Here is a 19146-nt window from a genome sequence, read left to right as displayed (position 1 = left end):
GCTTACATGAGACTTCAGACCCACAGCAATGTGGCTGACTCTCAACTAACTTCTGGGCAACAAATGTTTCTTTAGCCAGTGACACCCACATCCCAAGAACATAACATTTTTCAATGGACCATTGGTCTAGACCTTGTGTTTATCCTATAGTTGCAATCTTCTGACTAAGAAACGAAGGACTTATTAGCTCAATGGAGGTAACTCTGAGAAACAGGAGGCCATTCATTCAGTCCCTCAAGCCTCTTCTGCCATTCAGACCTTTTGAAAATCTGTTCTTCAACTCCATTTACCCACTCTTCCATTCAGTAGCTTTGTAGGGCAGTAGATGGGGAGCTTTCACTGCGTGATATCGCAGTTTGCAATATTTTCATAACATCTGGGAGACAAGGCCTATTGTAACAAAACATACATCTTACACCTAGCCTGGTCTCGTTCAGTTGTTTGAATTGTTCGACTTTTCCATTCTCTGTTGCAGCTCCTGACAGCATAGTAGTCATGTTGGAAATCAATCATAAGGGAAAAATACATTATTATATATGGCAAGATAAATCAGTTAGGTACAAATTATTTGCTTATGCTTAAAAGTGGCAAACTACCATTATACAGAGGTGACACAGAACATGTATGATTGCAAATTTTATGCAAGGCCATCCTAACTAGATATTCTTCCTTCCTTCTCTTCATCTTTAATACACTCATGGTCCATTTAGTTCTGAGACATTTTCTACATCTTATTTATAATGTTGCAATTTACCATATTGGTCATTCTTAATTGTAACAGCAGGTGGCATTGTGGCACCACCAGGCTCCAGATTCTTTCATCAAGAATATTAGTTCAGGAGCAATGGCGCTACGAAAAGGAGCATGTCTCTCCTCACAATGAAATACTAGGTAAAGATAATAGCACCACAGTCCCAGAGAACTATACCCCTGCCCTCTCATTAGAGAGAGATGACTGGAGTTGAGATTATCCTAAGGATCATCTATTTAAGTCAAGAGTCTCAGGCTGGAATCTTAACACAAAGTTTTATTTTATTAATTAAAAGGCAGTAGAATATATAACCATGCCTGTATTCTCCAGCATTTGGACTTTTAAAAAAAAACTGTATTTACAGAGCAAGATTTTTATTCAAAAGAAATTAGGTACAAAATAAAAGTTTCCGAAATATAAAAAAAACCAATTGCATAATATAAATACAAAATCTGCTTGATCCATTGGTAATTGTTGGTCCGTTATAACTTTAAACACTTCTGCCACATTCCGCCTCCAACATCATAAATTCTCATTTGGGCTAACAAGATTAATTCTTATTTTTTCCGTCTCACTTCTTATTTGTTTTTCAATTGGTTGGCAGCATCTTAGTGAATTTCTAATGCCTCAATATCTTGGATCCTGAGTGGAGCCCACGACTGCATATAGTACTCAATCTTATTGAAGATTCACTGGTGAGGTCTCCAAGGAGAATGAGATCTGACTGTGAGAACTCAGGCTGAAACAATGTCTGGACATGGTGTCTCACAGGTTCTGCTATTTGTAAGCAATAACTCACCCTTTATTTGAGATGCATATTTGGAATCTGGATTTTCCATAAACTGACAATGAAGGAATCCCTCACAGAGTCATACAGCACAAAAACAGACCCTTCAGTCCAACCAGTCCATGCCGAACATAACCCCAAACTAAATGAGTCCCACCTGCCTGCTCCTGGCCCATATCCCTCCAAACCTTCCTTATTCATGTACTTATCCAAATGCTTTTTAAACGGTGTAACTGTACCCACATACACCACTTCCTCAGGAAGTTCATTCCACATGTGAACGACCCTCTATGTAAACAAATTTTCTTGTTATTTTTAAATCTCTCTCGTCTCATTTTAAAATGTGCCCCCTGGTCTTGAAATCTCCTTCCCTAGAGAAAATACACCTACCATTAACCCTGTCTGTACCCTTCATTATTATAAACCTCTGTAAAGTCGCCTCTCAACCTCCTATGCCTCAATGAAAAAAAAGCCCCAGCCTATCCAGCCTTTCTTTATAACTCAAACCTTCCGTATTCAGCAACCTCCTGGTAAATCTCTTTTGAACCCTCTCCACCTTAATAATATCCTTCCTCACCCCTTGCTTAAATGGAGAATTATTCTCCTTTTCTCAGTGGTCTCTCCTTCTCTCTGCTAAACCACAGACTGCTCAGTAATGGTAGCCTTTTTCTCCAAGTGATCTGCTCTTCATGCACTGGTAGCAACAGTCTGCTGACCTACAGGGTGATGGTAAAACTGAATTGTTGTATCGTTCCCCAACTCACTGACACAAGGCTGATGCGCCTTATTCAGTATTGTTAATTTCTATGATTTTGAGAATTACTTTCTGTATATTGATGCTCCAGTCTCTCTCCAAACTGCTGCTTCATCAAGGACTGCGGCTATTCAAAAAAATCAGCTTACCAACACTTTCACCCGAGCAATTAGGATGGGAAATAAATGCTGGCTCAACCAGCGACACTCACATTCCATGAATTGATAAAAGGAAGGTTAGTTTTGACTCCTTTCCCAGATCCCAGGAAAATAAATGCAATCAGTGATTCATGGGATTTTTCTTTTAAAGTGGAAAGTTTAACTCATTCCTATGTTATTACAGGTTGACCATTCCCTCCCAAATATTACAACAGTTACACCTCATGCTTCTTTCACAAAAACACACCTTTAAGAATGTTTTAACAAGTAGCTATTGCTTTAACACATACAGATATAAAATACAGGGGTTCCAGATCACTTCTCAGTTCCGAAGGAACTTCGCTTCCACGTGCTCCACAATATAATGGGGAAAGAGTAGAATCAAGCCTGTCAGGAGCGTCACAATTAGTATACACAACAGACAATAGCGGCCAATGAAGAAACTGTCATAAATCTGAAAGAGAAACAAAAGAGGCATCATATGGGTCAGACCTGGTCCCATCTTTGCTTACTTTTATGAGGGAGAAAAGTGTAGGAATCTGCTTCCAGATTTAAAACTTCAGCTTGACCACAAACAAGTGCAAAGAGCCAGTGGAAATAACCTCGATGATCCGGAGATAAAAATAATGCCCTTACTTCTGGCTGCCATCGGGTGATCACCCCTGTCCTTAATAGCATTAACCAGGGAGAAGTTAGTTCCGGAGGTAATTTTAACCCATAAAGGAGTGAACACTAGTTAGTGATAAAAGGAAAACAATTAAAATAACCTGGCTTACAACAAAAACAGAAGTTGCTGGAAAAGCTCAGTAGGTCTGGCAGTATCTGTGAAGAAAAAAATCAGAGTTAACGTTTCGGGTCCGGTGACCCTTCCTCAGTTCTTCTTCATTTTTTCTTCACAGATGCTGCCAGACCTGCTGAACTTTTCCAGCAATTTCTGTTTTTATTCCTGATTTACAGCATCCGCAGTTCTTTTGGTTTTTATTAAAATAACCTGGGTTATTTAATTAGGAATCTGCAACATTCCATCGTAATATTGTGGAATAACGTTGTGAAATTTCTCTTGACAGCACGCCAAAATTATGGATTGTTTCTGGTACAATGTTTTATTTCCAAGGTCGGACCATTGTAAACAGAAACTTTTGAGAAAAACAGATTACAAGCCACTTGAATTGAATAGAGGCTTTAAAAAAACACAGAAAACAAATAACTTGTACACACAAAGAGATTATATATATTTCACTAATTTTCCAGAAAAAAGACAATAGTTTTGACACGAAAGAAATCGGATTTGACATGTCTGAAGCTTTAGCTTGTCAAATGCAGCTACACTGCACGGACAGTAGGTAACGAAACAGAAGGCATCATTAGGCCCTGCTCTCTCCAGCCAATAATCTGTCTTTGTGACTGGGTAAAGTGCAAAAATGAGTTCCCTATATTATACCAATGATATTCTGTAACCAATTACCAAGAGGTTCTCAGGATGACTTTTACTGTCAATATTCTTTGCTAACTGTGGTGAAGAACACACGTGTTACCATGTTACTGAGCAAATCAACAGCTTGGTGTGCAATGACTCACTAGCTCTGAACCTGGACTCTACCCATATGGGTTGCATAGAATCAACCCATCTTACTACCAGGTCAGCAATGCTGTAGAAGAGAAGGTGAGCGACAGTATCCTGAGCAAGACAGGGAAAATCATCCTGGGTTCTGATTGTTATCTGGCAATGTCCGTTGAGGACTGTCCAAATTTGAATGTGGCACGTAAAGAAAGGATTCTGATCAGCTGTGATGCCGTTCATGATCAACAAGCTGGACAAGGCCAAATGTGTAGGCCCATGTAACGGCAGAGGATAAGCGCTGCCTGTGGAATAGCATCTCAATATGTGCATTTTCAAAGGTTGAAAGAAAATTGGAGACTTTCTGAAAATTCCTGGCACCTGGGGAAGACGAACACAACACTTCCAACAAGTGGAACCAATTATGGAAATCAGCTACAGGGAGGATAAGATGACCGGGCACTTTAAGTGATGCTCTCATTTTGATATAATGAAATTAATGGCTGGGTCTAGATACATATTAAATCAGCACTTTGTTGACAAATTATTTAATTAAATTTCAAAAAACCAGAACTTCTTAATTGTACATCAAATCTAAGGAATATTGAAACAGTCAGACATGGTGACGGTGTGGAAGATACATTTTCTGATGGGCATTGTATCCACAAATCCAAGTTGCAACAACAAAGCATTTTGGCTTTTTTTCAAAACCAGAGGTAATCCTAGCAAACAGGTAGACACTACAATGAAGAACACAGATAAAATCTTGGTCCAAACATATCAAATCAACCTCAGAAAATAGAACAACAACTAGGCTATAAGTTTTCCTTTCTCATTCTGCAGTTGTTATTTTGAATAATGATAACTTCAAAAACTGGACTAACTTCATTGAGAGTAGCTGCAAAATTAAAACAAATCCTAAACATACATGGTGTGTGTGTCTGACCAAAGACAATTTAAACTATTTGATGTGATTTGTTATGTTGCTTTGTTGTTATTTTGGATTATGGAGGTGGGGGAGAATAAGGAAGCCACTCACCCTTTTATATATTTGGAAGCTCTGGCATGTACATTGCTGGGCTCCTTTGCTTCATAAAAGGGTTCCAGGATGCAATGATTTCTCAAAAATCATCCAACTAACAGGGCTTCAAGTCTTTTCTGCTGATCAATAGGTTCACCTTCCAGACCCATTTCCATATTCTATCATTACCAAGCAGGGGGAAAACCCCTTCAAAATCTTTGGCCTGATGGATGCTTTATAATGTAAAGTGACACCAAACAGCAGGGGTTTAATTCACATACCAGTTGAGGTCATCATGAACAACCCATCCTCTCAAACTCACCCCTTCTGGTGACCCTCGGGTTAAACTCCCCATCAGCTGTCTCTCTCTAACACGAGAAGAGTCTTGTGGGACTACAGCAACTCTCAAAGTATTCTATGTTTCATGATACCATTAAACTCCACAGAATGTTGGCCCATTCTATTCAATCTCTCTCCTCTTCTCTTTCCAGGAATCAATCTAGTCAATACTTGTTGCACTCTTTTGGTAAGTATATCCTCGCTTAGGCACAAAGACAAATACTGTAAAGTGTACTTCAGGCAGTATCTGACCTTGCCCCATACAATCACTCCCTTATTCTTGTACTCCTGCTGTCTTCTAACAGTGGCCGACACACTATTTGCTTTCCTAAATGTTTACTGTACCTGAATGTTAAATATATGTTTTTTGTGCAAAGGCAGCTAAATTTCTCTGAATATCAATATTAAATAGTTTCTCAACATTTAAAATATAACCAATTTTTCTGTTCTTCCCAACCAAGAGTGTCACATTTCCCCACTTTATCGACCATCTTTTTGTCCACTCACCCACCATAATGCCTCATGTGCAAGGTAGTACTAACAGAACCTGCAGATAACTTTGAGTTTGAGCAACAACTGGGAAAGGCTTTCCAGCTTGGTGGTTGAGGCCAGGATATTAAAATGGAAGGGCTCAAAGCATTTGTGTTCTAGAACGATGAGATCAACTGGGTGGTTGGGCTTTTTATAAACAAACATACTGTAACAAAATCCGGTGGCATCACCATTGCTATGCTGCAAGTTGACCCGTGTGACATAAATTAACTAAACTAGACAGAATCTTAAATGGAATCATCCATGTCCCAATGCCTACATTATTTTGATCAAGATTGAGATGACAGGACAACATAAACATTTACATGTGACTCTCCAAAAAAGAAAATTCATGTTTTTTTTTGCAATTCTATTCTGCTGAACACTTAGAATTCCCAGATAATGTTAGCATGCAAATCTGCAACTTTACGTGTGGTCTAAAATATTAATTAGTTTTGACAGCAGAAAAGGCAGAGAGAGAACGGCAGAGAAAGAATGCTAACGAATGCTAATCATAGCCCCTGCAGGTGGTTTTGCCTCTGTGCTCTTGTGAAGCAATACAAGGAGCTCGGTACTCTAAGACGATATTGAGGAAAAATAAACTCCACCTCAGCAGCAGAACTAATCTCCTGTGGACTAGACAGGTGCTCGTTTAACACACCTCATTCTTTAATGAGCCAATTAGTGGTGCCTGGTACTGTGAGCAGTACAGAGAGCTTGGGCTATGTAATATTAATAGCTCATTGGCTCGTGAGCAGAGGTCTTGCCCTGTGCCCTGCTAATTGGTACCACGGTACTGCTACTATTTGATCATAGGTGAAAGTTAGCTGAAGCACATGGCAACACAGTTCTGCTTTAATGTCCAGGTTTATGAATTCTCTCATCTGATCAGCTGGAGATGGTGTTCCAGTCAGTCAGTAAACTGATGAGGTGAAATTATTTGCATTTTTTGGGCTTTCATTATTAAAATATTGTGTATTTTTCTACAATACGCTGTACCCAACACTGTTATAAATACCAAAGACGAGCTTGCAACATGCCAAACCAGTACGTTCAGCCATTCTAGAAAAATGGCTACAGGCAATCCCAGGTGCTTTTGTATATCTTTACATTAAGAGACCATCAGAAGCATGCGAGATGGTGGTTTTCTAAGTCCCTTCTGAGGCTGTGATACTGCTGGTGATGTGTGGAAACAGAAGTGAATACTGCTGAATGCAGTGACTATGGAATGGACAGAAAAGTTAAAGTCACTATCATCACTTGAAAACATGGATACTGCTGTTCTCAGTTACTATCTGGGCTCTTAATTCTACTTTGCAGTGTAACTAAGATTGGCTCAGAGTGCTCCAGAATCAATGTATACTGTATGGCAGAAATTCATGAAGCAAAAAGCAGTTCTGCCAAACAAATGGGAAATATATATGGTGTATATAATTTGTACAGAATAATGGAGAGAGAAGGAGAAATAGAGTCAGATAACAGATGGACAGAAAGTCCTCTCTCCCTGGGAAGCTGCTTTTGTTTGTTTTTAATTACTACATTATGATGCTGAATATAAAGTTATTGTTGTAATGAAAGCTCCTCAAACATGATTACTTTGATGGTATTTGCTACAAACAAACCATAAGCGAAATTATTCTCGTGTTACATACCTCTGGTACATAAACATTTTAAGAAATTCCTTTGCATCTCCTATGCTTTCAATCATGGTCCAACAAGTATTTTTAAAGTCGACTGCTTCAGCTTCCTCTGAAAAAGCCCTCAGGATCTGTGGTACAATTGTTGACTCATTTCTCAGACTATGCATCAGCCCAGGGATTCTTCCAGACTATCACGTTCCCAGTCCACATTAACAATCTTATCTACTCATCATTAAACACAATACTTTGCGTTGATTCTACCCTTCATTTTTCAGCTTCTTTCAAACTACACACACAAGGCACAGACCTCATTTCTCATTCAGTGCATTTGCTATACCATTAGATTCTGATCACTTTTGAGTTTTGCAATGGATTAATGGAAATTGTGACCCTTTCAAATCTTTGAAAGTCTCAAAACTACCATCTCTTGCCCTCTTATTCATTTTTATAGTTGAAATTCTTCTCTATTCTGACCTCAGGTGCAACTCCTCATCCTTGCCAAATTCATATTTTTGAGGGATATTTCTATATAAGTTCAATGCTCCTCAAATTGTGGGATGTGAGCCTCTTTTGGAGATGTAGAAACAGTGGATGGGATTACAAACTCCTCCTCCAAAACTATACTAAAGCCCACACTGCAGCCCACCCCACACGTACCTGCCTCCTCTCTCTATGCACAGCAGAGACAGATGCACCTAGAAACTGGGTAGTGTAGCTTCATGAACATCTTGTGGAGGCTGCAAACCCTGAATAAGAAGCTACCAGTCCCATGTTTCTACTATGCAGGGCAAAAGCTGCAGAGCTGCTTCTGGTGACTGGCCTTGGTTAACAGCCGCCATCTGTAGCGCAGCAATTTGCAACTATTATGGGTCAGGAAGGGACCTTTCCTGGTCTTCTATCACAGGAGAATATAGAGAGCTTGACTATAATCTAAGTAATAACAGGAAATTTGAGCATTTTAAAACATACTTATCATGATTATATGTTGAACTATAATATGCAAACTTTAATAATTATAAGCTGTATGTTACTGTTATTTTTATTGGTCTCCAGAGTCACATTAATTTCCAACTAGAAGAGTTTGGAAAGTGCTGTGTTAATTATTTATAATCACATTTTCAAACAGAAATCCTTTTACTAGGATTGCAAGATAATCATTGTCACATCGTCGGATTTCAGGTTTTTTGTGGATTTAGAGGTATGAATGTCCTGTTACTGTACACTTATTAAAGATGTTTTCAGTATTTATTATTTTCTTTTTGGCAGCTGACATGGTCTTAACTAATTTAGTTTTGGAGGCATGTGGGTCCTTGGAAATGTCAATATTTTTAGGAGGTGCCCCAGAGAAAATTTTGAAAGCCACTGACCATAAACCTTAAGTCCATTCAAAACTCAGACAATGTTTCCTTTTCCAGGTGATGTTAATGATATCTCTCTTACACACTTAAAATCAGTTAAGAGCAAAAATTTCTCACCTGATAGGTGAGGCTTTCTTTCATACCAGCCTCTCCTTCTTGTAGCTTGCTTCTGTGGCCATTGCTCATCACCATCTCACCACAATCTCAAGGTATGCCCAGCAATACAGCAAGAAGGTCAAAGACCTGCTCCTCTCTGCCAGCATAAGTGCCACCATCTTCTCTCCATAATCTCACTATTTCTGCTGCTGTACCCACTTCCCACCAAGGCTTATGCTCTATGACTTGCAGTACTGTCTTCAACCTCTTCCCTCACTTGCTTTCACCCATCTCAACTCCAACACCACTGACCCTGCATGTCCTCTGTGCTGCCTACTCAGTTATTCAGAACACCACCCACCTGCACCCACAGTAAAAGCTGTGCCACGCACTTTCATCTTCTGTAATACCAACCTCTCTCATTCCATGAGGAAAACAGATCAGAATGGGACAGAAAGAATCAAGGCAGGTGGTGGGCTGTTTGTCATCTGGCTCCTCACCCTTTATACGGACAGAATTCAGACTGAAAACACACTGAATAAGTCCTGGACAGTATTTGAGGCTGCCGTTGACTTACTGTTCTGGTATAAGCTCAGTGAAGGCTATCTCCCTTGATATGACTGAGAATGCTGACAAACTATGACAAGCTCGCTGGCCTTGTGTCTGTGCTAAACGGTGTGAGAAGACAGCAGTAATAATAACCCTGGCTTCTCTGGCTGAGGGTTCAAAGCAAGCCAGTGGAAGGTAGGGATGCCGTGAGCATCCATTGTGTAGGTGAACAGCCCAAAAAAACAAGCCTGGTCCAATGTTTGAACTAGATATGTGACACTAAATCCATTGGGTCTTTGCAGCAGCATTACAACTTAGGCAAGAGTGACAGGCTTTGACATCATGGCTGCATTCAACCAAGTGTAGCATCAAGGAGTCCTAGCAAAACTAGAATGAATGGGAATCTGGGAGCAAACTTTCCACTAGTCATTCCTGGTACATAGGAAGATAATTGTGGTTGCTGGAGATCAGTCGTCTCTGCTCCAGAACATCTTTGCAGGAGTTTTAGGCCCAACTATCTTCAGCTGCTTCATCAATGACCTTCCCTCCATCATAAGGTCAGAAGTGAGGATGTTTGCTGATAATTGCACTATGTTCAGCACGATTCGTGACTTCTCAAATACTGAAACAGTCCATATTCATCAAATGCAACAATATCTGGACAATATCCAGGCTTGGGTTAACAAGTGGCAAATAACATTCACATCACACAAATGCCAGGCAGTGGCCATCTCCAATAAGAGACAATCTAATTAGCGTCCCATGACATTCAATGTTACCATCACTGAATCCCCCATTATCAACATCCTCAGGGGTACCATTGACCAGAAACTCAACTGTACTCACCATATAAATACAGTGATTATAAGAGAAGGTCAGAGGCTAGGAATTCTCTGGTGAGTAACTTGTTTCCTGACTCCCCAAAGCCTGTTCACCATTTACAAAGCGCAAGTCAGGAATGTGATGGAATGTTCCCCATATGCCTGATGGGTACAGATCCAACAACAGTCAAGAAGCTTGACACCATCTAGGACAAAGTAACCTCTTGATTGGCATCACATCCATAAGCATCCACTCCCTCCACCACCGATGCTGAGTAGCAGTAGTGTGTACTATCTACAAGATGCACTGCAAAAATTCACCAAAGATCTGTTGACAGCACCTTCCAAACCCACAACCACTTCCATCTAGAAGGTCAAGGGCAGCAGATATAAGGGAACACCATCCCTTGCTAGTTCCCCTCCAAACCTTTCACCCTCCTGACTTACTGTCACTGAGTCAAAACTCTGGAATTCCCTCGGAAACGGCATCGTGGATCAATTTTCACACATGAACTGCAGCGATTCAAGAAGGCAGCTCACCACCACCTTCTCAAGGGCAACGCGAATGGGCAATAAATGCTGGCCAGCCAGTAACGTCCACATCCCCCAAGTGAATTAAAAAGATGGTTGCCAGAGCATCCCAAGGTACAGTACTGAAATGCAGAAGCATCCTGTAAGTGGATCGGAGATGTGCCATGAGGGTTCTTAGAGGCTGGCACATGGCAGATGTCATGAGGTTATTCACAGCAAGCAATGAACTAAATCTTCCAGGTGCCTACTCTGGTTTCCTTGTTGGGTTTTCTCAACATTTAGCTAGATTGGCAAATTTGAGAAGATGGGAGGCTGAAAATCAATGCGGTCAGCTGTGCTGTTAACAAGGCATTTAACAAGTGCTACTCCCCATCAACTGCCATCTTGCAATTACCTAGTCAGAATCTTGCCATGTGATTTGTGAAAAACATGAATCATGGCTTGAATTGCTCCAAACATCGAGATAGGCATTGCTACACAATTTTGCCACACTATTCGCTATATGCCACATTGCTCAGACCCCTTAAAGATTCCACCCATTGTTGTTGTTCTTCTGCCATTCCAGGCCTCACTTACAATGAAATCAAGATTTATGGTATTCGATCCTTCTGTAACTTATTCCTGTGCAGAATTTTAAACTCTGGAAATTCATATCGATCAGCACCTATCCATCTTCCTACATTCTAAATACTTTTAAAAGGAATGTGCGTTATCACCTAACCACAACTTCTTAAACAGCCTCTTCCTCTCTTTTACTTTCTTGGCTTTTTTTTCCTGCAGCATAGGTTTTGATCTGGATTTCTCAATTTCAAAAAAGGAAAAACATCAGGGAAGATCAAGATTACACAAAGGTAAGAGATCGGTTTACAATAAAATTCTGATCCTAATCTGTGACTCTAATATGCTGACATAATTTATAAGTTGAAGAGTACAGGTCACAGCAACTCAAGCGACGTCAATAAGTGAGCTTTGATGCTATGACCAGAGGAACATGTAGGAGCCCAGAAGCTCTCACTGTAATTACATGGATACAGCGAGGGAGTGATATAGGGAAGGGAATCATTTACTGCTGGGGTTTAAGTTTGCTTTTAGTTTAAACCTTTGACTTGTTCTTTTGGGAGTTTTGGCTGGATTTATGCTGCAAGTACAGTACTTCATCCTTCACTGAAATCAATATGTTGTGCACTGCATGTGTGAAAAAGGGGACTGCCTGAGGGTTGATCAGGATCTGTTGCCTGCACACGGTTCATTGTTTTTAATAAAAGCTCACAGACAGGTTATGAAAGGCAATTTAAAGCAACAAATATAAACTCTGTTCTTACCACATCTTCAGTCACTGACTCGGGTGTTTCTTTGGCTCGGGGAAAGAAGATGAGGATCAAGGTGATCATCAATGCAAGGAAGAAAACCAATATAATCGAAAGCCAGCTGGATAAAATAACACAGAAGATAGTCCCAATGAATCTGTAGTATGCAACGGATGATACTTTATTGTGCTGGCTATCAACCAAGGGGCCCAATGAAGGGATCAGAGCACCAAAATTGATGAGCTGAAGATCAATTTAAATCAAAGAAAACTGGTACCACATTGATGTTACACTGGCTCCAGTTAGTCAATTGTAGTTTATGTTGATCAGATCAAGCTTTCCTTCTTCAATTTTTCACGTTTAACAAAACTTTTGCTTTTCAGATGTTTCTCTGGTTTGCTCTCTGCACTCCATTAACTAGGTACACCCTCACTGAAACTGTGTGAACAGCCCAATCTCAGTTCTGCTACACATGTTCTTTCCACAACCCTGACTTGACCATTCTGCTCTTGCTGTGCTCCTTCTTAAGTAACTCAATCCTAAACTGTTCTTTGAGTTTTTTTAAAATCAGTGACTGAGTTATTCAAACCATTAATCATTAGCAACATGCAATTAACTGGAAATACAGATGGAATTAATTGCATTTTATTTGCAAATATATATGAGGAATGGACACCATCCTTGGGGATGTAATCTCAACACAATTTGCATGGTAGACACATGTACCCTTGATACCTTCACGCATACCTTCATCAAATAGTATAATGAAAATTAGTCAATGCATGTTTTTGATCACTGAGTGATTTTCTTCTTGACTACTGAACAGTAGGTATTTGTTTAGTAATTGAAAGGAGAAGCAAATCTACATATATTGTTCAAGTCTATTAAAGTGTTTTAGTTATGGAGAAACTATTTTTGTCAGTAGATAGCATAATCTAAAAATAACCAGATTTTTAAGGAGTGAAATTAAGAAACACTTCTACATCAAAGGGTGGCAGATGCTTGAAACCTCTTTCATAAATGGCAATTGATGCTAGATAAAATATTAATTCTAAAACCCTGACTGAGAAGATTCTTGTTAATCAAAGAATAAAGGGATATGGATAAAGGCGATTTTATGGAGTCTTGGTGTAGATTAGCCAAAATCTCAGAACGGTGGAATGGCTAAATAGCCTACTTTGGTTTCTACATTTTCTACTAAGATTATTTCAAGGAGCCAAAAATCTGATGCCATTCCCATACCTGTAACTAATTAGCAACTTCCACTGGACAACGCTGCCATGAACCATTCCCTTCCTCTATCTGTGCTCATTGCTCCATTATCTATTTCTTTCTAGCTCTCTGTTCTCCTTGATGTAACCTGACATATTCATTCCCACTCTCTATGCTCCTTAATCAATGATTTGATCCATTCATCCTCACTGTGTTTGTGTTACCTATGCAGCAGTCCTGACACGTTCTTTGTAGTAATATACAAGTAGAGGTGTAAAAGCCAAATGAAGAGGAAAGAGACAACCATAACTGAGAGAATAAGTGAATATAGATACATAGTGAATAATAGTGAATACATAAGTGAATAAAGAAACACAGATTAGGAAATAAAAGCAGAAGATAAAAGCAAAGAAAATAAAAGATAACATCTAAAATAGTGGATCCATTGATATATAGTTTGATAACCACTGACGGGACTTTTCAAATCAGGCTGCCAACTAAAAGTCACATCTGTTGCAGGTTTATTATTGTTTTAAGGGATAACTTTCTTTCTGTAAAAATTAACATGGCCTTTGCATAAATCCACCTTTAGAATATAAACAGTTTGGTCTAAAAACTATACAAAACTCAGTGTTTGTATTATGGCTTTAGTTTTTGATGAAAAAAACTGTAGTCAGGCACATAAATGGAGACAACCAGAGGCTGGGCAAAGCCTGATGCAATTATATTGATTTCATGCTAATCTCCAAAATAATAAAGGTGTAATATTAAAACAGAGACAGAATCTCAAATGTACTCAATTTTACATTTAAATAGTAGACTGAAACAACAAATAAGGGCCTCACCTGATCACACCTCCTGAACGAGACAGCAGCATGCATATCAGCAATGATAAAACCCATACAACAGCCAGAATAAAAACTCCTGCCCCTACTCCCATTACAACACCAGCCATTGTGGCGGTTACTGTAAGTAAGAATAAGACAGTGTTAGTCCCTGAAAGAACTTGAAAACATTCGTAGATAAATGATTGGAGTACAGCCTCACCATCATTGTTATGCATGTGATTCTTTTCAGTTCACTTATAGATATTTTCCAATCACACTCTGAATTAATTATTTTACTCCCTTAAGCTTCTTTATGCTACACATCATTTATTGGCTAATGTAGCTGGAGCACACAAGCTTAGATATTGAGTAGTGTGCAAAATGATTCAGGAATCTCCCCTCAATCTCTGATCTTCTTGAAGGGGAAAACCTGTCTAGACTCCACAACACAATCTGTCTTTATCCCGGATGGTCCAAGCAAACATGTTGCCCTGGAAGGAAATCGACCTAGAATATTACCTCATCACACTGACAGGAAGGAACTTGGTTATAATTTTCTTTTAGAGAATAAATCTCACTCCTTACAAATCAAAGGAGAAATATTCAGCTGTACACTGCTGCATAGAGAGGACATCAGATATGGAGAACAGCAACTTTGAAAGCACTAGCACTTTAACAGATTCAGGCCTTGGGCAGTAATCTTTAGAAATTAATGTTCCATATATTTTTTAAAATGTGTGTCCTTTTCAAGGCAATAAAAAAATGCATCACATCTGGATTGACCCTCTATTCCACCCCATTCACTGCCATTAGCAGGTTACAAGATCCAAAGCATGTCCCAAACCTGTGAAGCATTTGAAGAGCTGTATTTGGAAGAATTGAAGCAATGTTCAAAATAACTATTTGGTAACCTCAGCCCATCAAGGGACAAGATAAATTATGAATTGCTTTCCATAACATCATGCAGAAGTGACTGATGCATTTTGAAGTAATTTTTCAGTCCATGAGTCTGTAAACAATGGTAAAGATTTACCAACCAGAAAGGCTAAGACTTAGCAAGAATTTTCAAATTGTCAAGACAGATCATATTTCCCTTTTAATTCTTCCTCTCTGCATTTAGTCTCGATCTTACTATACCTACATTATTTTTTACCTTCTCCAACACTTGAACAAGTATGTGTATCCAGATCCAGCTATCCTCTCATCGTAAGAAATAAACACTGTGTGTAGAAAGTGGTAATGAATTGACTGTCCATTACACACCCAAGCTGATTTTCCTACACTATGGGAGCACAGCCCACTACCATCTCTGATACTCTCCCAGATGACCACTCCTGGACCTTGTGGTCTTTGACACCACTATCTGTATGTGGCTTGTTTGAGGTTGTTATCTGTGCTTTATCACGGGCCTATCTAGTGATCAGTGGTAGTGGATAGACTACCACAGAATATCTACTTAGACGGCACTGTTCTTGGATAACAAGTAGGCTTACTGCATGATAGCAATAAGTAAAAATTGGTCAAGAATATTACTGGGATCTTAAGGACAGATACATCTGCTCTCTCTGAGAGCTTGCGTAGGTCTCATCTCCACCCACAAATTGTACGTAACATCAGTCGAATGGGTGGAACCAATGTAACAAAAACATTAACCTCTTTAGAACCATTACCTTATCCAACATCTCCCATTCCAAATTTTTGTTTTTCATGGTAAACTCCATTACACAATGTGTAAAACTATATTACATTTATCAATACACTGTAGGTTCCACCACATCTAGGGAGCCCAGTGAAAGTTTCCCCAAGATCAGCTGGTTGACAACTGTTTGTTTCTGGATCAGTTGTTCTCTGGGAGGTAGTGAAACTCCTTCGACTCTCCTAAGAAAGCTGAAGATGTGATATGTTTGCTGGCTGAAAGTGAAGTTTCTTGGTTGTGAACAATTTACACATTTTCAACTTTCTTCTGTCCATTTTAGTGTATTGTAATTTGTAGATTTCTATGCTTCTGACAGTTATTCCACTACACCATGTGAACTCTGATTGGTAGAGACGTTGCCATGCAGAATGCACCCGTTAAACAATGTTCAATAACTACTAAGCTTTTTTAAATTCTGACCGAGAAGGTTGACTTTGATTGTTCGGCAAAGCCTTGACCAATGAACCAAAGAATACTTGTCACCTATTAAGATGAAACGGGCATAATGTGTGTACATGTTTTTTGTCTGCAAAGACTATGGTATGTAGGCTGTATGTAGGCCCAAGGATTAGTCATTATGTCAAACCGCAAGACCCTTTGGATGTTCAGAACTGGCAAGATATTGACTATATTCAATCACTCTAGCTTGCAAAACTCAAAACACTGTGTCCAACATTAAATGTGATTCAGCAATTGAACTACTGCTAAATAATCAAGTGTGCTAAGAATTATGCTGACAGCCAATTTAAGATTTATCAGTTGGGCTCAAGGCAATGCATGCGTGTGCTGGAAGCTAAACGTATCAAAACACAGGACTTTAAAAAAAAATCAGAGTTCACTTGCCAACTAATCATCACTCTCTTCTCATATATTATAAATAAGGGTTGCTCCCCTTTGCAATACTATTCTTGTGAATGGTATGCTGAGGGCAAAACAATAAGCTTTGAAGAAATATCTCTCTATTCAGAAGAAGGGTCCAGGCCCGAAACGTCAGCCTTCCTGCTCGGCTTGCTGTGTTCATCCAGCTCTACACCTTGTTATCTCTCTTCTTTGAATCCCAGATTGTTGGGATCACCAACTTCCTCTCTAATGCTTCAGTTATATTTTCTAAAGGCCCTTGCGTATACAATCTCCTCACCTTCTGCAACGGTGTGACTGTGAGCTACTTCTGCATTTAATGTTTGATTTTGAAGCAATCCTGTATCTTAAGAACTGTCATCTCCAATGAAATTTAGTCTTGTGTTCTGCATGCTCCTTCTCAGCCTTTGAATAGCTGGAAATATTTTTACATCTTTATCTATTTTTTTCCCCTCAAGGTACTGATTAATCTTATTAATGTAGATAAATTTTAAATCGGTGTTAGTTCAATATTCTATAATTCTGTTCTTTAAACTTGCATTCACCAATGCAGTTTTAAATTAAATGGACCTTGCTGAACTCCCCATCACAGCAATGTTACAGTATTTTCTTTTACATCCCAGTCTTTTTACTGCTATTCCTATAATAATGTATTAATTACTTATTAAGACTTTAAATTGTATTATTCACTCTTCTGTAATAAATGACTGGTTTTTAAAATCCATTTCTTTGTAATACTACATCTCTGTACTACTTACTGGGTTTTCCCACTTCTTTCAGAGTATTCCCACCCCTTTTAATAATCAAAATGACAGCTACCTACTTTTTTGATGACATTCTAACTTTCTGCAGCTAAGACTGATTTTTTAGTTTTCAGGTGAAATGGACATTTTCTTTCCTTTTCACAGTTTAAGACACCAAGCATCATCTTCCGCACATTTTTAATGTATGTTTTCCTGCTGCATTCTTTTAAAATATTCCAGGTGACATTGAAATGTAATTACTTAATTTATGTTGATTTAAAATCTTTAATTGTTCCTGACCTTTCTTCTTCTGTTACACCTTTGACTAGATTTATCTAAGTATATTTTGATTCCAGATTCTGATGCCTTCTCAGTTCTGAGACTTGGTTTAAATTTCTTTTCTGGCTCTTTTGCTGTTCCTTGCAACTACACCTTGTGGAGTCTAATGTCAATCATGGTTAGATACACGTTCTTTTTTTGGAAAAAGAAACTTTTAACACCACACACTTCTTCCAACTAAAAGCTATCCCCATTCTCCCTCAGAAAATTCCTTCTCTTTCATCTCCGATTGTCGGATATTTTGAGTTTTCTTTGTCTCATCCTCTTTAGGATCAATTACAAGCTCCTGTTCTGAGAAAGGGTCACCGGACCGGAAACGTCAACTCTGTTTTTTCCTTCACAGATGCTGCCAGATCTGCTGAGCTTTTCCAGCAACTTTGTTTTTGTTCCGGATTTACAGCGTCCGCAGTTCTTTCGGTTTTTACAAGCTCCTTCACCCGTCCAAGACAAATTGCGGTGTCAGTGCTGTTTGTTACTCCGCTTCTAGTCCGGATGTTATTTTTCATTTACTATACTTCAGATAGTCTTCCTTTCCCTCTGCTTCCAGTACTTCTTTGTCTCAAAAGTTGTTTCTCCAGATATGAATTACATGTTCACCAGTACTAAGAAGTCTTCGCACTCCGCTTCATGCGAAAAACTCCCAAATTTCTTACGCCCAGTTTCTCAATTGCTGAATCTGTTCTGATGGAGACAAGGACCATCCCACAGCATCGGAGATGCTTATTTATTAAATAAGCATGACCCTGGAAATGTCCTATTGTTACTGCGTATTTTGTTGACTGCCTCCTCACCTCTATATAAGAACCTCTAGTGCACACCTTCCAGCAGAACAAACTTTTTTTTATGGAAGTGCACAGCCAACTTACAGAAGAGTTATGATGTTAAAGCTTATTAAATATGGGCTGCTTCGCAGATGTGCGCGCGTAAAGTATGCAGGGCACGCTGCCTTCCAAGAGTGCTTTGCCATTTTGATTCCATCACCAAACACGTCTTCCCCCTCTCTAAAGAGTGCAATCCCTCTGGGAAACCTTCCAACACCCCTCTCTACCTGCTGGGCTATTGTCTGATCCAACTAGAGAATATATAACACCCATCTCTTCACCTCGACCCAAACTCTTTCAAAAAATGGCTAGCTCCATACGTGCGGTTTCTGGTCTGAAAAGACCAGCTCCAATATTAACATTAATCTGCCATTTACCGATACCCAATACTCTACCCGAATGACGATGAATCTCAGACCTACATATTCGAGCCTAGCAACTCGCAGCAG

The 19146-nt window shown here is 39.2% G+C and overlaps 1 protein-coding gene across 4 annotated transcripts; it reads right to left on the bottom strand.

The window, feature by feature from the left end:
- Nucleotides 1–2015: 2015 nt before the first annotated feature.
- tmem218 (transmembrane protein 218) lies at nucleotides 2016–19146 on the bottom strand. Of its 4 annotated transcripts, none has more exons than XM_048615689.1 (4): nucleotides 19093–19146; nucleotides 14259–14379; nucleotides 12217–12322; nucleotides 2016–2904 (listed from the first exon to the last, which is right to left on the bottom strand). In XM_048615689.1, the coding sequence occupies exons 2-4, from the start codon at nucleotides 14366–14368 to the stop codon at nucleotides 2773–2775; spliced, it is 348 nt and encodes a 115-aa protein (XP_048471646.1). In that variant the 5' UTR covers nucleotides 14369–14379; nucleotides 19093–19146; the 3' UTR covers nucleotides 2016–2772. The 4 variants fall into 4 exon arrangements, with proteins under 4 accessions (XP_048471646.1, XP_048471647.1, XP_048471645.1 ...); XM_048615690.1 differs by having other exon boundaries at nucleotides 19075–19121; XM_048615688.1 differs by having other exon boundaries at nucleotides 19018–19119.

Source organism: Rhincodon typus, chromosome 32, assembly GCF_021869965.1.
Source record: "Rhincodon typus isolate 14 chromosome 32, sRhiTyp1.1, whole genome shotgun sequence".
Lineage (NCBI taxonomy): Eukaryota > Metazoa > Chordata > Chondrichthyes > Orectolobiformes > Rhincodontidae > Rhincodon > Rhincodon typus.
The sequence above is the reverse complement of the archived record's forward strand: the minus strand, read 5'-3'. Positions and strand labels throughout refer to the sequence as shown.

Excerpts from the sequence above, each read along its gene's own strand:
- tmem218 (XM_048615689.1), bottom strand. The coding sequence starts at position 14,368 with ATGGCTGGTGTTGTAATGGGAGTAGGGGCAGGAGTTTTTATTCTGGCT. Across the intron at positions 12,323-14,258 it reads CGTTCAGGAGGTGTGATCAG|CTGGCTTTCGATTATATTGG; the intron begins GTGAGGCCCTTA and ends TATTTTATCCAG. Across the intron at positions 2,905-12,216 it reads AGTCAGTGACTGAAGATGTG|ATTTATGACAGTTTCTTCAT; the intron begins GTAAGAACAGAG and ends TTTCTCTTTCAG.